Source organism: Quercus suber, unplaced genomic scaffold, assembly GCF_002906115.3.
Source record: "Quercus suber isolate HL8 unplaced genomic scaffold, Cork oak 2.0 scaffold_191, whole genome shotgun sequence".
NCBI lineage: Eukaryota > Viridiplantae > Streptophyta > Magnoliopsida > Fagales > Fagaceae > Quercus > Quercus suber.
In genome coordinates, this window is record NW_027069649.1 from 992,943 (window position 1) to 1,010,344 (window position 17,402).

The following is a 17,402-nucleotide window of genomic DNA, read 5'->3' on the forward strand; positions in this document are numbered from 1 at the left end:
TCTGTGTACCTTTTGATTAGGTAGTCTTTGTCAATACGTTACAAAAAGAGGGAGAAATTATTGATATATGGGAATCATGTTTGTCTTGTTTAGGGGGAGTTGAATTATTTTTGAAAGGGGAGAATATAAATAAAAACTTTTTGTTGTATCTATCTTAGGGGGAGCGTTAGTTTACTTATGTTTTTATTTCTGTTTCTTGTTTACTACTCATTGATTTATATTTATGAGTTATTCATGATATATGTCTTTGTTTTGTGTTTTGTGAATCATACAAGAATGTTATACTTGTTTATTTACTATTTTCTGTCACACATGCGTTCATGCGTTTGTTGAGTGTTTCAGGAATATACAGGTTGATTCAATTGAGTTGCTGTCTACACTTGCAACTGATGGATAGTAGTTAGGATTGAATTTGTGTTATGAGCATTATTTTTGTAAAGGGCTTTTACTTTGTAAACTTTGAGCTTTTAGTTTGTGTTTTGTCATGGATTGCCAAAGGGGGAGTTTGTTAGGTTCTAAAGACTTAGAATTTTATGTATTTAGAACTTTAATGTGCATTGTTGGCAAACCATGATCAAAACAGGTTGTTTAGTCTTGTTTAGGCTTGCTCAAAGTTGTGTCTTTTATGTAAAGTTGGAATCGAGTGGTGCAGAAGTATTAGTTACTTTCGGTCTGGCTCGATCAATCGAAAATTAGACTCGATCGATTGAAAGTCGGCTAGAACGTTTTTCTGTAGAATTCCAACTCAGCCCAAACTCTATTTAAACGTCTTGGGGTTCAAGTAAAACTTTCATATATATAAGGGAAACCCTAGAACATTTTTGAGACTTTTAAGAGAGAGATTAGAGTGCCTCTTATGCCTCTTTTTATTTTTAGGATTTTGTACCCAAACGTCTCTAAGTCTTTATTGCTCATATATTGCTATTTTGTGTAAATCTCTTGTGAGATCTTTAAGGAGCTTTCCTTTACACAAATCTTAGGGTTTTTTAGGTAGAGATTACTTCAACACCTTGATGATCAACTCGGTTGCTGCCATTGGAGCTTAAAGAATAACAAGCGTGGGTGCTTGTAACTAATTGGAGAATCCAAGAAAGAAGTTGTCTGTGGATTCGGAGCTTGCACGTGATCGTGTCAATAAGTTCTACTGGTGGGTAGCATTAGCAAGTTGAGCAGAGAGCTTGTAAGTCCTTTTGTATGAACTTCGATTCTTTCGCATAGTGGATTCAAGTTTACCTTAAGAATAGCTAGGTCAAATTCTCCCCAGGTTTTTACCAGTTTGGTTTTCCTAGGTGATCATATCTTGTGTTATTTATTATTCCACTTCTTTATATTTTTGAAATGATTATATGTTCGTGATAACCTAGAATTGCATAAATTGACTAAGTTAATCACTTGACTAATTAACTAGGTTAATCTAGTTGGTTTAAGGGGTCTAAATTTCTAACATTATCAAAGAGGAAACTGAAGAACTCGGCAAAAAACCTCTCTGTCACCCTCCAAGCGGTAAATCGATCCACTAAACAATAAATTGGGATACACGAATAGCAAGAGACCCTCCAAGCCTAATCTACCCAATGTACCTAAGCCCTCCAAGCTCCTACTCCAATAAGACTTCTCAAAACCGTGTCTTGTCTAACTTTCGGGATCCCGCAATACGCCTGATTGCATCCGCTAAGCCTCACCGGCTTCTTTTGGCAAATCCCCAAAGCTTCCCAAACTCCAAAACACTCTCTACACTCTAAATAAGTGTGAGTTGTGTTTAGGTACAAATCTTCTCTCAAGGTATGATAATGGGAGATGGAAGGAGAAGAGGCTAGAATGATTTCTCACTAAGGATGAGTACCTCTCTCTCTAAAGGATGGGTGTGTGTATTGTAGAAAACCTATTTAGGGTTTTTCTCTCTGAATGGCTCCTTTACTTTTGTGGATAATGAGGGTATATATAGTATGTGTAAAGGGTAAAAAAGACACACTTAAAAATCCTCCAAGCAGAAAGTTTCTCAGATATCTCACGATAAGGCCTTACTTGTGAGACACTCGCGAAATCCTCCAGGCTGTCATGACTCTTCAGCTTTTAGCATGTGCTTCTCACGTGGCTATTTCACGGGTTAACTTCTAGCAAGACACTCGCAAAATCCACTGATTCTTCACTTTAAACTCGATTCTTCACCAACTTAANATAATAAATCTATTTTTGTGCCTACCTGTCACCTTTGTGGTGTTGTTGGTCATATTAGACCAAACTGTTCTTTGTTGAGGCAAAAACCAAAATCTGAGACTAGATTTGCTGTTAGGAATACTAATGTTCCTAAATTTGTTCCTGTTTGCCACTTTTGTGGTGTCTCCGGTCACATTCGTCCTAATTGTCATAAATTGAAATTTAAGCATTCTGTGTTTCAATCTAGGATATATGATGATATTTCTTCTGCCATAAGTCCAAATAAATTATTTCATATGCTTTTGAAAAATTTAAGCTTATTGGCTTGTGAAAGGAATTTGCAGGATTTTAGTCTTTCTCAGAAAATTGGTGTAATCCCTCAAATACACTCTGCTTCACATGGATTTTCACCTACAATGCCGAAGACTCGTGTTAGATGGGTGAGAAAAGATTCTCCAAGGTGAGTGTTGCTAACTTGTCCTTGATTTAATTCTTTTAATTAATTGTGGACATGTTTTGTTTTTGTTTTTGGTTGTTTTGTTTTTTAGGTTGTTTTTTATTTTAAAAAAAATCCAAAAACATTGAAAATTTTCAAAAAGACAAAAAAATATTTTATTTTGTGTCTAGTTTTATTTTTCTTGAGGAGTACATGAGTTATGATATCTCTCTCTTGATTTAAAATATGCTTGACATTGTGGAGAAATTTGAATAATTTGTGCTAAGCTATTTTTGATTTTGTGTGAGTATATACTAGTTTGTACATGTACTCAAGGGTTAATTAAGAAATTAATATTTCTTATTTGTGTACCCTCTATAGCTTAGTTAAGCACTATCATGCATAGCTTTGCATTATTCTTTTAGCATAAAGTTTGCTTTTAGTTTTGGTCATAAAATTTTTTAAAAAAAACAAAAAGATTTTTGTGTTTTGTATTACATATCATGGATTTGAAATCAAGGTTGGCCACCTTATCTTTACATAAAATGTTTATGTACCTTATTTAGCTTGGATAAGCTTATTTATTGCACTTTACTAGTTTGAGCTTTGTAGTGCATGTTGTGTGGGAAAGATATTTATGGTCTTTATCACTTTGTCTTAATCTTGAAGTCACATGTTATTTGACTGTCGGACTTGATCCTTTTTTAGAAAAGCATAAATAACCATCTCATCACTATTCACTAGCCAATCATGAACACCTTAGTGCATATCATAAGATTTTGTACTCGCAAAAGTGTAGCACATGCACAAAAAGAACATAAGGTGTAGCCTCGGTTTAAATGCTTAATGCTTAAAATTGGTGTGTACTATTAGGCTTAATGCTAAATCACATAATTAAAATTAGTATGTACATTATGAGGCAAAATTCAAAAAACTTACATGATTGCAAGTTTATATTCTAGGAGATGTGGGAGTTATATGATGTAACTCTTTAGGTGATAATCTCTTTTAAATTCTATGTGATGAATTTTGTAAACTTTGTGATTGATTGCTATTCACAGATCACCTCACATGTATCTCAAGCTTTTGCTAGTTGCACACACCACACAAGTTACTCTTTCCTAAACTTGATACATTATATTGTGTGTGATTTTGTTGTGACCATCCAAAATTAAAAGTTCCTTGATTTTAATGCAAAATGTGTATAATGTTTATGCTTTGAGGACAAATTGATTGAAAATCTTGATTTTGGAAAATCTGGGTTAAATTCAAGTGTTTTTGAAAAACTTTTCGTCTCATACTCATGCATTTTTTTTTATAAAACAATGTGCTTTAAGAAGTTTCTACATTAAAATGCTTTATTTTCAAAAATCTGATTTTTCCAGACTTTCGATCGATCGAACTTGTTTTTCAATCAATCGAAATTACGATTAAAATTTTTGGTTTGAGTCTGCCTGACTCGATTAATGTTCGATCGATTCTCGATCAATCGAAACTGAAAATTTTCAGTTTCTACGTTTTTGACCAAAAATTTTTTTCATGCATCATTTGTGTTTAGGATTCACATGCATTGCATTGATTTCTGTATCCATCTTGCAATTTTGCAGTCATATCTCTCATTGTTTTCACACATAGCATGCATACACTTTGCTAAATTGGCTACTCAACTTGATTTAAAAATGGATTGATTAATTTTTGAGTTTTGTACAATCTAGTATATGCTATTTCTTATATATGAACTGCAAAAATTTTTTCTTAAGAGATATGATGGATAATCAATGTGCAAATATTTTTCTCTATTCATGTAACTGTTTATGGGTTACATAGTGTCAAGTTTGCATTTATTGAAAGAGAGAATATTTTTTTCTTCATGTGTATCCTCACCTTAGTTTTTAACTTTGGTTTGTGTGTTTTACTTTCCCCACCTCCTAAAGTTTCCCCAGAACTGTTTTTTCCAAAAACTTGTTTTGTTTTTCCTATTTTTATAGGGGGAGAAATTTTTTTTAACCTTTGTGGTTCTTAGGGGGAGTTATTGCTCTTCTTAGGGGGAGTGGTCTCTATTTTCTCTTACTTTGTTGTGTATATTTTCTGTCTACCTTCTGATTAGGTAGTCTTTGTCAATACGTGACAAAAAGAGGGAGAAATTATTGATATATAGGAATCATGTTTGTCTTGTTTAGGGGGAGTTGAATTATTTTTGAAAGGGGAGAATATAAATAAAAACTTTTTGTCGTATCTATCTTAAGGGGAGAGTTAGTTTACTTATGTTTTTATTTCTGTTTCTTGTTTACTACTCATTGATTTATATTTATGAGTTATTCATGATATATGTCTTTGTTTTGTGTTTTGTGAATCATACAAGAATGTTATACTTGTTTATTTACTATTTTCTGTCACACATGCATTCATGCGTTTGTTGAGTATTTCAGGAATATACAGGTTGATTCAATTGAGCTGCTGTCTACACTTGCAACTGATGGATAGTAGTTAGGATTGAATTTGTGTTATGAGCATTATTTTTGTAAAGGGCTTTTACTTTGTAAACTTTGAGCTTTTAGTTTGTGTTTTGTCATGGATTGCCAAAGGGGGAGTTTGTTAGGTTCTAAAGACTTAGAATTTTATGTATTTAGAACTTTAATGTGCATTGTTGGCAAACCATGATCAAAACAGGTTGTTTAGTCTTGTTTAAGCTTGCTCAAAGTTGTGTCTTTTATGTAAAGTTGGAATCGAGTGGCTGCAGAAGTATTAGTTACTTTCGGTCTGGCTCGATCAATCGAAAATTAGACTCGATCGATTGAAAGTCGGCTAGAACGTTTTTCTGTAGAATTCCAACTCAGCCCAAACTCTATTTAAACGTCTTGGGGTTCAAGTAAAACTCTCATATATATATAAGGGAAACCCTAGAACATTTTTGAGACTTTTAAGAGAGAGATTAGAGTGCCTCTTATGCCTCTTTTTATTTTTAGGATTTTGTACCCAAACGTCTCTAAGTCTTTATTGCTCATATATTGCTATTTTGTGTAAATCTCTTGTGAGATCTTTAAGGAGCTTTCCTTTACACAAAGCTTAGGGTTTTTTAGGTAGAGATTACTTCAACACCTTGATGATCAACTCGGTTGCTGCCATTGGAGCTTAAAGAATAACAAGCGTGGGTGCTTGTAACTAATTGGAGAATCCAAGAAAGAAGGTGTCTGTGGATTCGGAGCTTGCACGTGATCGTGTCAATAAGTTCTACTGGTGGGTAGCATTAGAAAGTTGAGCAGAGAGCTTGTAAGTCCTTTTGTATGAACTTCGATTCTTTCGCATAGTGGATTCAAGTTTACCTTAAGAATAGCTAGGTCAAATCCTCCCCAGGTTTTTACCAGTTTGGTTTTCCTAGGTGATCATATCTTGTGTTATTTATTATTCCACTACTTTATATTTTTGAAATGATTATATGTTCGTGATAACCTAGAATTGCATAAATTGACTAAGTTAATCACTTGACTAATTAACTAGGTTAATCTAGTTGGTTTAAGGGGTCTAAATTTCTAACATTATCAAAGAGGAAACCGAAGAACTCGGCAAAAAACCTCTCCGTCACCCTCCAAGCGGTAAATCGATCCACTAAACAATAAATTGGGATACACGAATAGCAAGAGACCCTCCAAGCCTAATCTACCCAATGTACCTAAGCCCTCCAAGCTCCTACTCCAATAAGACTTCTCAAAACCGTGTCTTGTCTAACTTTCGGGATCCCGCAATACACCTGATTGCATCCGCTAAACCTCACCGGCTTCTTTTGGCAAATCCCCAAAGCTTCCCAAACTCCAAAACACTCTCTACACTCTAAATAAGTGTGAGTTGTGTTTAGGTACAAATCTTCTCTCAAGGTATGATAATGGGAGATGGAAGGAGAAGAGGCTAGAATGATTTCTCACTAAGGATGAGTACCTCTCTCTCTAAAGGATGGGTGTGTGTATTGTAGAAAACCTATCTAGGGTTTTTCTCTCTGAATGGCTCCTTTACTTTTGTGGATAATGAGGGTATATATAGTATGTGTAAAGGGTAAAAAAGACACACTTAAAAATCCTCCAAGCAGAAAGTTTCTCAGATATCTCACGATAAGGCCTTACTTGTGAGACACTCGCGAAATCCTCCAGGCTGGCATGACTCTTCAGCTTTTAGCATGTGCTTCTCACGTGGCTATTTCACGGGTTAACTTCTAGCAAGACACTCGCAAAATCCACTAATTCTTCACTTTAAACTCGATTCTTCACCAACTTAATACTAAACCAAATACATTAAAATCCCACAAAATACAAGGAACAAAATTAAAGCAATTACAACACTTTTTGTCATGGAATAAAGCCAACACTAAAACATAATTGTAAGTCATAACTTTACATAAAGTAAAAAAGCTTGAGCTCGGCTTGACTTGGCTTGTTTCATTAGTCAAGCTACGCTCAAGCTCTATATCAAGCCCAAACTCAAGCACAATATCATGTTTTTGAGCTTAAGATCCAACACAAGTATATTATCAAACCTACATCAAGTTTTTATCCAACCTATTTTGTTTGGATGAGTGGTCTCAATTTATAATTAATTAAAGTCTTAGAATAATATGAGTTTATATGTCAAGCTCATATCAATTTTATTACCAAACTCATAAATAAGCTTAGGCTCAACTTGTTTTGTTACTTTTGTATCGAGCCTTGGTATTCACAAGTTTGTTCATGAACAATACTTTTTTATTCAGGCTCAACTCATTTATTAAGCAATCCTAAAACTAAAGTTTAAGCTTGACTTATTTATAAATAAACAAACATGAACGAGCTTTTTATCGAACTAAGCCCGAGCTGTTTATGAACAGTTTGGTTCTTTTACAGCCCTAATTAGATTTCACATTATGGAAATCCTGCTTATGCTTTCACCTTAACCATTAATTTAATATAATAGACAATTACTTAATTACTTATTAATGGATGATGCCTTCTTAAAGGAGAGCAATCACAGGTTGTGGACTTTCAGTATTCTAAAATTTAAAGAGACGCCTAATCGGATTTCTGCAATACACTACATAAATATTGATCTATACAGCTTACAACAATAGAACTAATCTTATCGTAGTACTAAGTAGAGGATAACTAGACTAATAACTAACTGCAGTTTCTATATTAAGCAAAAGGGACTATATACAACATATGCAACAAAAGTTTCTATTTTCACTTCTCTGCAACCCCAAGCAATCAGTAAGTTTTCAATTTGCCACTGGTCGAATTGGTCCCAACTATCCCAAGCATTGATCCAAAGTCTATTCTAAAAATTGCATGATACACAACTAATTCAGCGACCGCTTATGAGGATTGAATCAGTGCTAGACAAGGAAGCAGCAGAACCCTTGCCAGATGTTGACGGAATCGACAATAAGAAATCAAATGCTTCATTACCTTTAAATGTCCCAAAACAACCACCTTCATTTGGTAATTCTGGCAGATTAGAATTGCCATCCAAAAACTGTGTCACTTGCCTCATACTAGGCCTAGCTACTGGCATTGATTGTGAGCAAAGCAGGCCTAGTTTCAAAACCAACTTCATTTCCTCCACCACATAATTACCTTCCAATCGAGGATCACTTGCATCAAGGATAGATCCTTTTCTCCAGCACTCAAACACCCAGTCAACCAATATTACCTCTTTAGTAAGTCCTTCTTGCTCTACAGGCCTCCTTCCACAAGCCACCTCAAGCATGAAAGCCCCAAAAGCAAACACATCAGTGCAAGTGGTTGCCCTTCTTGTTCTAGTAAGCTCTGGAGCCAAATAACCCACAGTCCCAACCACATGGGTTGTTTGAGGATTGGTTCCGTGGTCATATAATCTGGAAAGTCCAAAATCTCCTAGTCTTCCATTTAATTCAGCATCTAATAGAACATTGCTTGCTTTTATATCCCTGTGCAGAACAACTTGTTCCCAATCTTCATGGAGGTAAAGAAGACCAGATGCTACTCCTCTGAGGATTCGAAATCGTTGGAGCCAGATAAGGTTTGGTTTTTCATTGCTATATAAGAACTTATCAAGGCTTCCGTTTGGCATATAATCATAGACCAAAAGGAGTTCACCTTGTCGCCGGCAGTATCCTAGGAGCTGCACCAAGTTCCTGTGCCTCACCCTTCCAATGCTAATGATTTCAGCCACAAATTCCTTTATCCCTTGTTTGGAATCATGGGACACTTTCTTGACTGCAATTTGTATATTGGAAGAAGGAAGAATTCCTCTATAAACCTTTCCAAAACCTCCTGCTCCAAGAAGCTCTTTGTCTGAGAAACCTTTGGTTGCTTTGTAGAGATTCTTATAGATGAACCTGTGAGGACCATACTCCCGTTCCCAATCTTCACGTATTTCTTCATACTTCTCCCTTCTTATAATGTAAGCAGCTCCAGTAATTGTTATTAGCACAAGTATTACTGCTATGACCGAAACCAGGATCATTAGTCCCGGTATCTCTTTTGCTTTCCGTTGTTGAGGAAGTGGGGGAAGCTTCGAAACATCAAGGCTTTGTGCTTGTCCACTTTTATTAAAGCTCCATCCAAGAACATAGTGGTCGCTTGGAACAAGTGTGCCAGTGGCTGAAGAGAAACCAACATACATAGATTCCAAGAGATACTGAGACAGATCAATAGGTTTTGACATGAGAGGCCGGTTTGGTTTTGGGATTCCGTTCGGGGCTAGTGTTACACTCAGTAACTTTTCTGCCTCATCATAGTCTATCCAAAGATGCATTGGATTTCCACTTGTGAGCCCCAAGCTTATATTCTTCCCTTCTTTATTGGAAAAATACATTGCAGAAGCTGAATCAGTTGAATTCAGGCTATTCACATCGATTCCCACATGATTTTTATCAATGTCTCCAAATTCTGGATTCAGAGCAGTGTCAAGCTCGATGGCCAAAATGTGGTTTGAAGTAAGGCCTTCATTTGAAGAATTGAAGAGTCCTAGATACTGATTTCCTACAACGTTGGTGAAGTCACTTGATGGACTGATGGTGAAGGCCATGCCGTGACCTCCAACATTTGGCACTTGTGGAACAATGGCAAATACAAAGTTTGTAGAAAATGAGAGAGATGGACTTAAACCTGAGGAAGTTGTGTTGAATTTTAAAGGAAATTGGAAGAAAGCGTGACCAACTTGCGGGTATGAAATGTTTACGGTGTTGGTTAACAGCAGTAGGCCATTGCTGGTAATTTTAGCGGATCCATCAAGATGCAGCTTGGCTTGAAGGAAGCCATTGTAGATGAATTGGTTTTCATTTTGAGCAAAGGCCTGAGGAATATTGGAAACATAGAGAATTATCAGAAAATGAAGTGATCTAAGGATTGTCGCCATTGGGAAAAGTTGGAAAAGGCTCATTTTTGTGAAGAGAAGGCTTTTGGTTATTTTAAAAGTCTCAGACTGAGAGAAATGAGTCTTCTTCTTTGCCCAAGTTAAACATCAGTATGTGTGTTGCCATAGTCGTGGGCTAAACAAACAATTTAGTCAAAAAGTAGATAAGAGTGTCAAACTCTCTATTTCTTCTGCTAGCTTAAATTCTTTATATTCCATCTATTGGTCAATGAGATGCAATCATGTTTGTAATGTTTGGTAGAACTCTTATCTATCAATCAGCAACAAACTTTGACACCGCTGCTAGGAGCACTCATGGTTGCTGCCAGAATTGACTCTAAGCAACGTCTAGGCTTCTAGATGCTTGGTTATTTACATGCTGTCAGAAAATGGAAGGGCTTATTTATCTGTATTGCTGCCAATCTCAATAAAGAGAAGTATTTCTGAATTTTATCATAATTAGTGCTCAATTTTTCATCACAGTTGCGGTTGTCTGCACTACTGATTTCTGGTAGAAATTTTGGTACTGTAGCTCTTTTCTGCAAATTTCTCCTTTCTAATAGGTTAATCAGTTTGTGTTATGACTTATGAACTTAACACGGGTGCATATGCAATGTACTTGTGAAGATACATACACACTCAGAGAGAGAGAGACCATTCTTTTAAGTCTCTTGGACTTGAATATGTTAAAGAGCAATGATCCTTCAAGGTGTGCCAGTGCCATTGCAAGTTTAGAGAATGGGTTCCTATTAAATGAAACTTTTCATTAGAGGAAAAAAAAAGACTTTTTTAAATACTACTTAATCAACCCCCTTTCTATGCCATGGTGAATTTCACAAAGTAATTGAGTTTGAAAAAAATGAATTTGAGGTGGTGAACTGAACAATGTACATTATCTATATTTAATTTATTCAAATAAAAAATAGAGAGAAAATATAAAGGAAAAAAAAAAGTGTATGATGTGTTGGATGAGATGGCACAATAGGAGGCCTGAAAAATTAATTGTAAGGCTTTCGTTATTAGATATATCATAGATATAATTTGCCCAAACTCATAAACTTAAACTTTGGGGTTGAATGGTATCCATATATGTTATATTAAGACCTCAAATAGAATCTCCTAAGGTATTATCTCTCAAACTTTTTTTTATGAATAACATTTCATTCAAAACTAGAAAGATAGAAAGTGCAGTTTTTCATAAACAATGAACACAAACAAACAAAAAGTAATAGAAGAAATATATTTTTTTTTAATATAGTTTAGCTACAAACTTGGTTATAACTAATGACTACAACTCATACTAAAAAAAATGAATATGATTACATATTTTGAAAATGCAACCGTTAGATTACATGTTCTTTATGTCCTTAACACGCATGTCAAATTTCGTATTTATCAAATGTTATTTACTATTTGATTTATAAACTTATTTTGTATGCATAATTTTAGACTATAAAAACTTGAAATTTAAACATTTAATTGATGACATATATAGTTATTGATCTTTGATTTTTTGGAAATTTTGCAAGTATGGAAAATATAAAAAGAAAACGTAAACTAATAATGATTTTGTCAAAATTCACATCCAATGTTTTTGTCTGCAAAGTTTTTGTCATATGCTACCTATATATATTTCTCTTAATCCACACGTGGTCAGTATGAACAGCCGAGCAGGAAAAATGGTTGTTTTTATCCCTTCTTGAATTCATACACACAAAGGACGGAATGATATCTCTACTATTCCTTAGCACACCATTTTAGAAAAGTGTATAGGACCTTAGCATCGCTTGAAATGAACAAAAGAAAATTCTAGAAATTAAAATTTTCCATGTGAAAGATACTTGTCATACAAGATCTTGGGAAGGTTGCTTTTTCATGCGATAGGCATCTGTGAGCAACTATTTGTTACTTCAATGGTTCAGATCAAACTCTTATTTCAATTTGATCTATTAGAAGCAGTCAAAACATATACTTCACAAGAAATTTATTTGGACAGTGGCATTTGAAAATAGATTACATTGCTTTTAAAGTGAATCTTTTGTAGAAATAAGTCAATAACGTTTCAAGACTGGCAATTCAGCTGAAAATTTACAGGTCATTTTAGTTTAGATTTTACAGGCAGTGGTCTTGTACTTCCACAGTTCTATTGAATGTTTCTCCATATGATGAGTAAAAGAAAATGAAGGTTTGGGATATTAAGGATTAATTAATGCTCCTTCAAAAAAAAAAAAATGCGGTTGTCTGCACTACTGATTTCTGGTAGAAATTTTGGTACTGTAGCTCTTTTCTGCAAATTTCTCCTTTCTAATAGGTTAATCAGTTTGTGTTATGACTTATGAACTTAACACGGGTGCATATGCAATGTACTTGTGAAGATACATACACACTCAGAGAGAGAGAGACCATTCTTTTAAGTCTCTTGGACTTGAATATGTTAAAGAGCAATGATCCTTCAAGGTGTGCCAGTGCCATTGCAAGTTTAGAGAATGGGTTCCTATTAAATGAAACTTTTCATTAGAGGAAAAAAAAAGACTTTTTTAAATACTACTTAATCAACCCCCTTTCTATGCCATGGTGAATTTCACAAAGTAATTGAGTTTGAAAAAAATGAATTTGAGGTGGTGAACTGAACAATGTACATTATCTATATTTAATTTATTCAAATAAAAAATAGAGAGAAAATATAAAGGAAAAAAAAAAGTGTATGATGTGTTGGATGAGATGGCACAATAGGAGGCCTGAAAAATTAATTGTAAGGCTTTCGTTATTAGATATATCATAGATATAATTTGCCCAAACTCATAAACTTAAACTTTGGGGTTGAATGGTATCCATATATGTTATATTAAGACCTCAAATAGAATCTCCTAAGGTATTATCTCTCAAACTTTTTTTTATGAATAACATTTCATTCAAAACTAGAAAGATAGAAAGTGCAGTTTTTCATAAACAATGAACACAAACAAACAAAAAGTAATAGAAGAAATATATTTTTTTTTAATATAGTTTAGCTACAAACTTGGTTATAACTAATGACTACAACTCATACTAAAAAAAATGAATATGATTACATATTTTGAAAATGCAACCGTTAGATTACATGTTCTTTATGTCCTTAACACGCATGTCAAATTTCGTATTTATCAAATGTTATTTACTATTTGATTTATAAACTTATTTTGTATGCATAATTTTAGACTATAAAAACTTGAAATTTAAACATTTAATTGATGACATATATAGTTATTGATCTTTGATTTTTTGGAAATTTTGCAAGTATGGAAAATATAAAAAGAAAACGTAAACTAATAATGATTTTGTCAAAATTCACATCCAATGTTTTTGTCTGCAAAGTTTTTGTCATATGCTACCTATATATATTTCTCTTAATCCACACGTGGTCAGTATGAACAGCCGAGCAGGAAAAATGGTTGTTTTTATCCCTTCTTGAATTCATACACACAAAGGACGGAATGATATCTCTACTATTCCTTAGCACACCATTTTAGAAAAGTGTATAGGACCTTAGCATCGCTTGAAATGAACAAAAGAAAATTCTAGAAATTAAAATTTTCCATGTGAAAGATACTTGTCATACAAGATCTTGGGAAGGTTGCTTTTTCATGCGATAGGCATCTGTGAGCAACTATTTGTTACTTCAATGGTTCAGATCAAACTCTTATTTCAATTTGATCTATTAGAAGCAGTCAAAACATATACTTCACAAGAAATTTATTTGGACAGTGGCATTTGAAAATAGATTACATTGCTTTTAAAGTGAATCTTTTGTAGAAATAAGTCAATAACGTTTCAAGACTGGCAATTCAGCTGAAAATTTACAGGTCATTTTAGTTTAGATTTTACAGGCAGTGGTCTTGTACTTCCACAGTTCTATTGAATGTTTCTCCATATGATGAGTAAAAGAAAATGAAGGTTTGGGATATTAAGGATTAATTAATGCTCCTTCAAAAAAAAAAAAAAAAATCAACCATTTGTGCCTTCATTGTGTTCAAAATCCTAAGGTAACACAGAAATAAGATATAGAAGACTACTAAAATTATACATACTATTTGCGGACTTGTGCAATGCGCCGGGAAATGAAAATATTTTGTAATGGAGTATTTTATATGAATAAATAGGTTATCTATAACAAATAGTATGCAATTTGAAAGTGTTTCTAGTTTGCATTATTTTTTAGTATAATATAATGTATTTATAATTAATGGAATAAAAAGTTTAAATTTCATAATTGAACTGTCAGCAACAAATTTAAATTTTTGGGTAAGTTTTTTAGTTATTTTGTGAACATTTTATTTAATTTTATCATAATTGATTGATTAATTCGATCATTTTAGGTCAATAGAGAACACATTTATTCCTTTCTTTCATAAGGATAAAAGGGTATGGACAAAACTTAGATACAGAACTTTATGTATTATTTCTTAAGTTCTTCTCTTGAGATTCAGTCATGTAACTACTTAACTAAAAAATACACATTCATCTCATGAGAAAAAATACACATGGCAGAATCTAAAAAGGAAAACCTAAGGAACAACATATAAATACTATACCTAAGTCTTGCTCTAAATATATTATTCTTTTCGGAACATTTATTCCTTTCAATTGCCAGCTCCCTTGGAATTAAATCCCACTAATTTAATTCAATCATTCTCACATAAACGTTCAGCACTTCCCCCATTTTCAACTTCCCAATTTAATTAATTCCGTTCCCCACTTTATTCTCTTCTTATCTCAACAGTGCAGTGCGCAACCGACCACTTTTCAATTAGGGTACGTTTGGTACGCTGTAATAGCTCATGTAATAGAATAGCTATTCATGTGTAATATCAATTCGGTCATTTGGTTGCATCTTTATTACATGGATTAATTATTACATTGGAATAACTATTCTTTAAATTGAAGAATAGCTATTCCTCTTTAAAATGGATGTAATAGCTATTCCTTAGTGTATATAATAGGTTTTAAAATTAATATATTTCTAAAAATGTAAAGTTTCCTTATACATCTTCTTTTACAAGCTTTCCATATGGAACAACCAAACTTATGAATAGTAATAGCTATTCAATTACAATATCTTCTATTCCCAGTAATAAAGATTACTATTCCTAATGTAATTTACATTCAGTGTACCAAACGTACCCTTAGAGTTTTCACAGCTTTCAACCTTCAATTTTCAAGCTAAGCCTGAGAAGAAGAACTCATGAAAGAAAATAATCGTGATTAGAAGCAGTGAGTTTTTATTGATTTCTTAATTTTAGTTACCGCACAGCTAATCAATTATGTGGAATGATTAGAAATAGTGGTTTTTTTTTTTTTTTTGGGTTAATTTAATTGTGGGAGCACTATGCTTTTGTTGGTCTTCAATTCATAAACCTGAAGGTTCTTAATAATTCATGGAAAGGTTGATCCTTTATTATTATTTTTTAAGAACGTTTTTTAAAAATCCAAGGCCCATAATGATCTAAAAGAGAAAAATCCAAGACCGATTAGTTATTTAGAAAAGAAGAAGGTTGGGTCAGCTTATACTACATCTACAATATTTTTACAACAAATCATAAGTGTTAGTTGTTATTGGTTCAAATTTGAATCTAACACTAAAATTACTTTTTTGCCCCAATAATAACAACAAATAACAATCTGTCACTTAAAATTTTTTGTAAAAATATTGTAAAAATATTATAAACGTATCTTTATTTTTTAAATGAAAATATCCGGCCCATTAATTATTTTTTTATTTAGGACCCAAAATACCCAATTCTAAATTCAAAAAAGCCCAGCCTGACCTACACTTATTTAGGACCTGTATGGTAACGGTGTTATAGTAACCTTGTTCAAGTGTTTTTGGAAATAGAAAAAATATTGTAGAAATTGTTTAAACTCACGTGCCCTTAAACATCCATATCCAGCCCAAAACAACCAACGGCTCTTTTTCCCTTGCTTTTTCCTCTTTTCTCCGTCTCTGTCTCTCTGCTTCTCGAGAAATAACAATAAAGAAGGGTCTTTTTATACCTATGGCGACTATTACTGGGTGCAGCCTGTGGCTGTGGCCGTAGCGCCGAAGCACCCAAAGCCTCCTGCTCAGACCGTTGGTACTCAGTCGGTTCTCAAAAGGTAGATTTGGGTTTGTCAAGAATTTGGGTTTTTCTTTATTTTTTTGTGACTTTAATTATATGGTGATGATATTGAATATATGTAGACAAGCTGTTTGTTGAAAGGCTTCTTAGAGGATAAATGGGTTTTTTTGAGGTCTGGGTTTGTCTATTTGTTATGGGTTATTGAGTTCTTGTATTGGGTTTTTGTTTCTGACTTTGTATGGATATTGGGTTCATGATCTGCACCTTCTGTTTGTAAAAGGGTTACTTAGAAAGCTAGATGGAGTTTTTTAGGGATTGGCTTTTTTATTTATTTTTGAATCTCTGANTTTGGAATAAGTGTACCAGTTGCTGCAGAGAAACCAACATACATAGATTCCAAGAGATATTGAGACAGATCAATGGACTTTGACATGAGAGGCTGGTTTGGTTTTGGGATTCCATTCGGGGCTAGTGCTACACTCAGTAACTTTTCTGCCTCATCATAGTCTATCCAAAGATGCGTTGGATTCCACTTTGCAGCTCCAGGCTTATATTCTTCCCTTCTTTATTGGAAAAATACATTGCGGAAGCTGAATCAGTTGAGTTCAGGCTATTCACATCGATTCCCACATGATTTCTATCAATATCTCCAAATTCTGGATTCAGAGCAGTGTCAAGCTCGATGGCCAAAATGTGGTTTGAAGTAAGGCCTTCATTTGAAGAATTGAAGAGTCCTAGATACTGATTTCCTACAACGTTGGTGAAGTTACTTGATGGACTGATGGTGAAGGCCATGCCGTGACCTCCAACATTTGGCACTTGTGGAACAATGGCAAATACAAAGTTTGTAGAAAATGAAAGAGATGGAATTGAACCTGAGGAGGTTGTGTTGAATTTCAAAGGAAATTGGTATAAAGCATGACAAACTTGCGGGTATGAATTGTTTACGGTATTGGTTAGCTGCAGCAGGCCATTGCTGGTAATTTTAGCAGATCCATCAAGATGCAGCTTGGCTTGAAGAAAGCCATTGTAGATGAATTGATTTTCATTTTGAGCAAAGGCCATGTGAATATTGGAAACATACAGAATTACAAGAATTGTACCCATTGGTAAAAATGGGAAAAGCCTCATTTTTGTGTAGAGAGTGCTTTTTGCTTGTTTGAAACTCTAGGATTTTTATAGAAATGAGCCTTCTGCTTTGCCCAAGTTTAAAGTCAGAGCCTGTGTTACCATAGTCAATTTGATGCCACAAAATGCAATCCTGATAGTCAATATCGTTTGTAAAGCAAGTTGAAAAAATGACTTTGTCCCATACATCAGGGAACCTTTTACCCCACTCCCCTCTTTGCTTCAAT

The 17,402-nt window shown here is 34.0% G+C and overlaps 1 protein-coding gene across 1 annotated transcript; it reads right to left on the reverse strand.

Annotated features, from left to right (window-relative positions):
• Nucleotides 1-7,635: 7,635 nt before the first annotated feature.
• Nucleotides 7,636-10,101, reverse strand: LOC112033799 (L-type lectin-domain containing receptor kinase SIT2). Its single transcript, XM_024066575.2, has one exon. The coding sequence runs from the start codon at nt 9,977-9,979 to the stop codon at nt 7,919-7,921; it is 2,061 nt and encodes a 686-aa protein (XP_023922343.2). The 5' UTR covers nt 9,980-10,101; the 3' UTR covers nt 7,636-7,918.
• Nucleotides 10,102-17,402: the final 7,301 nt, after the last annotated feature.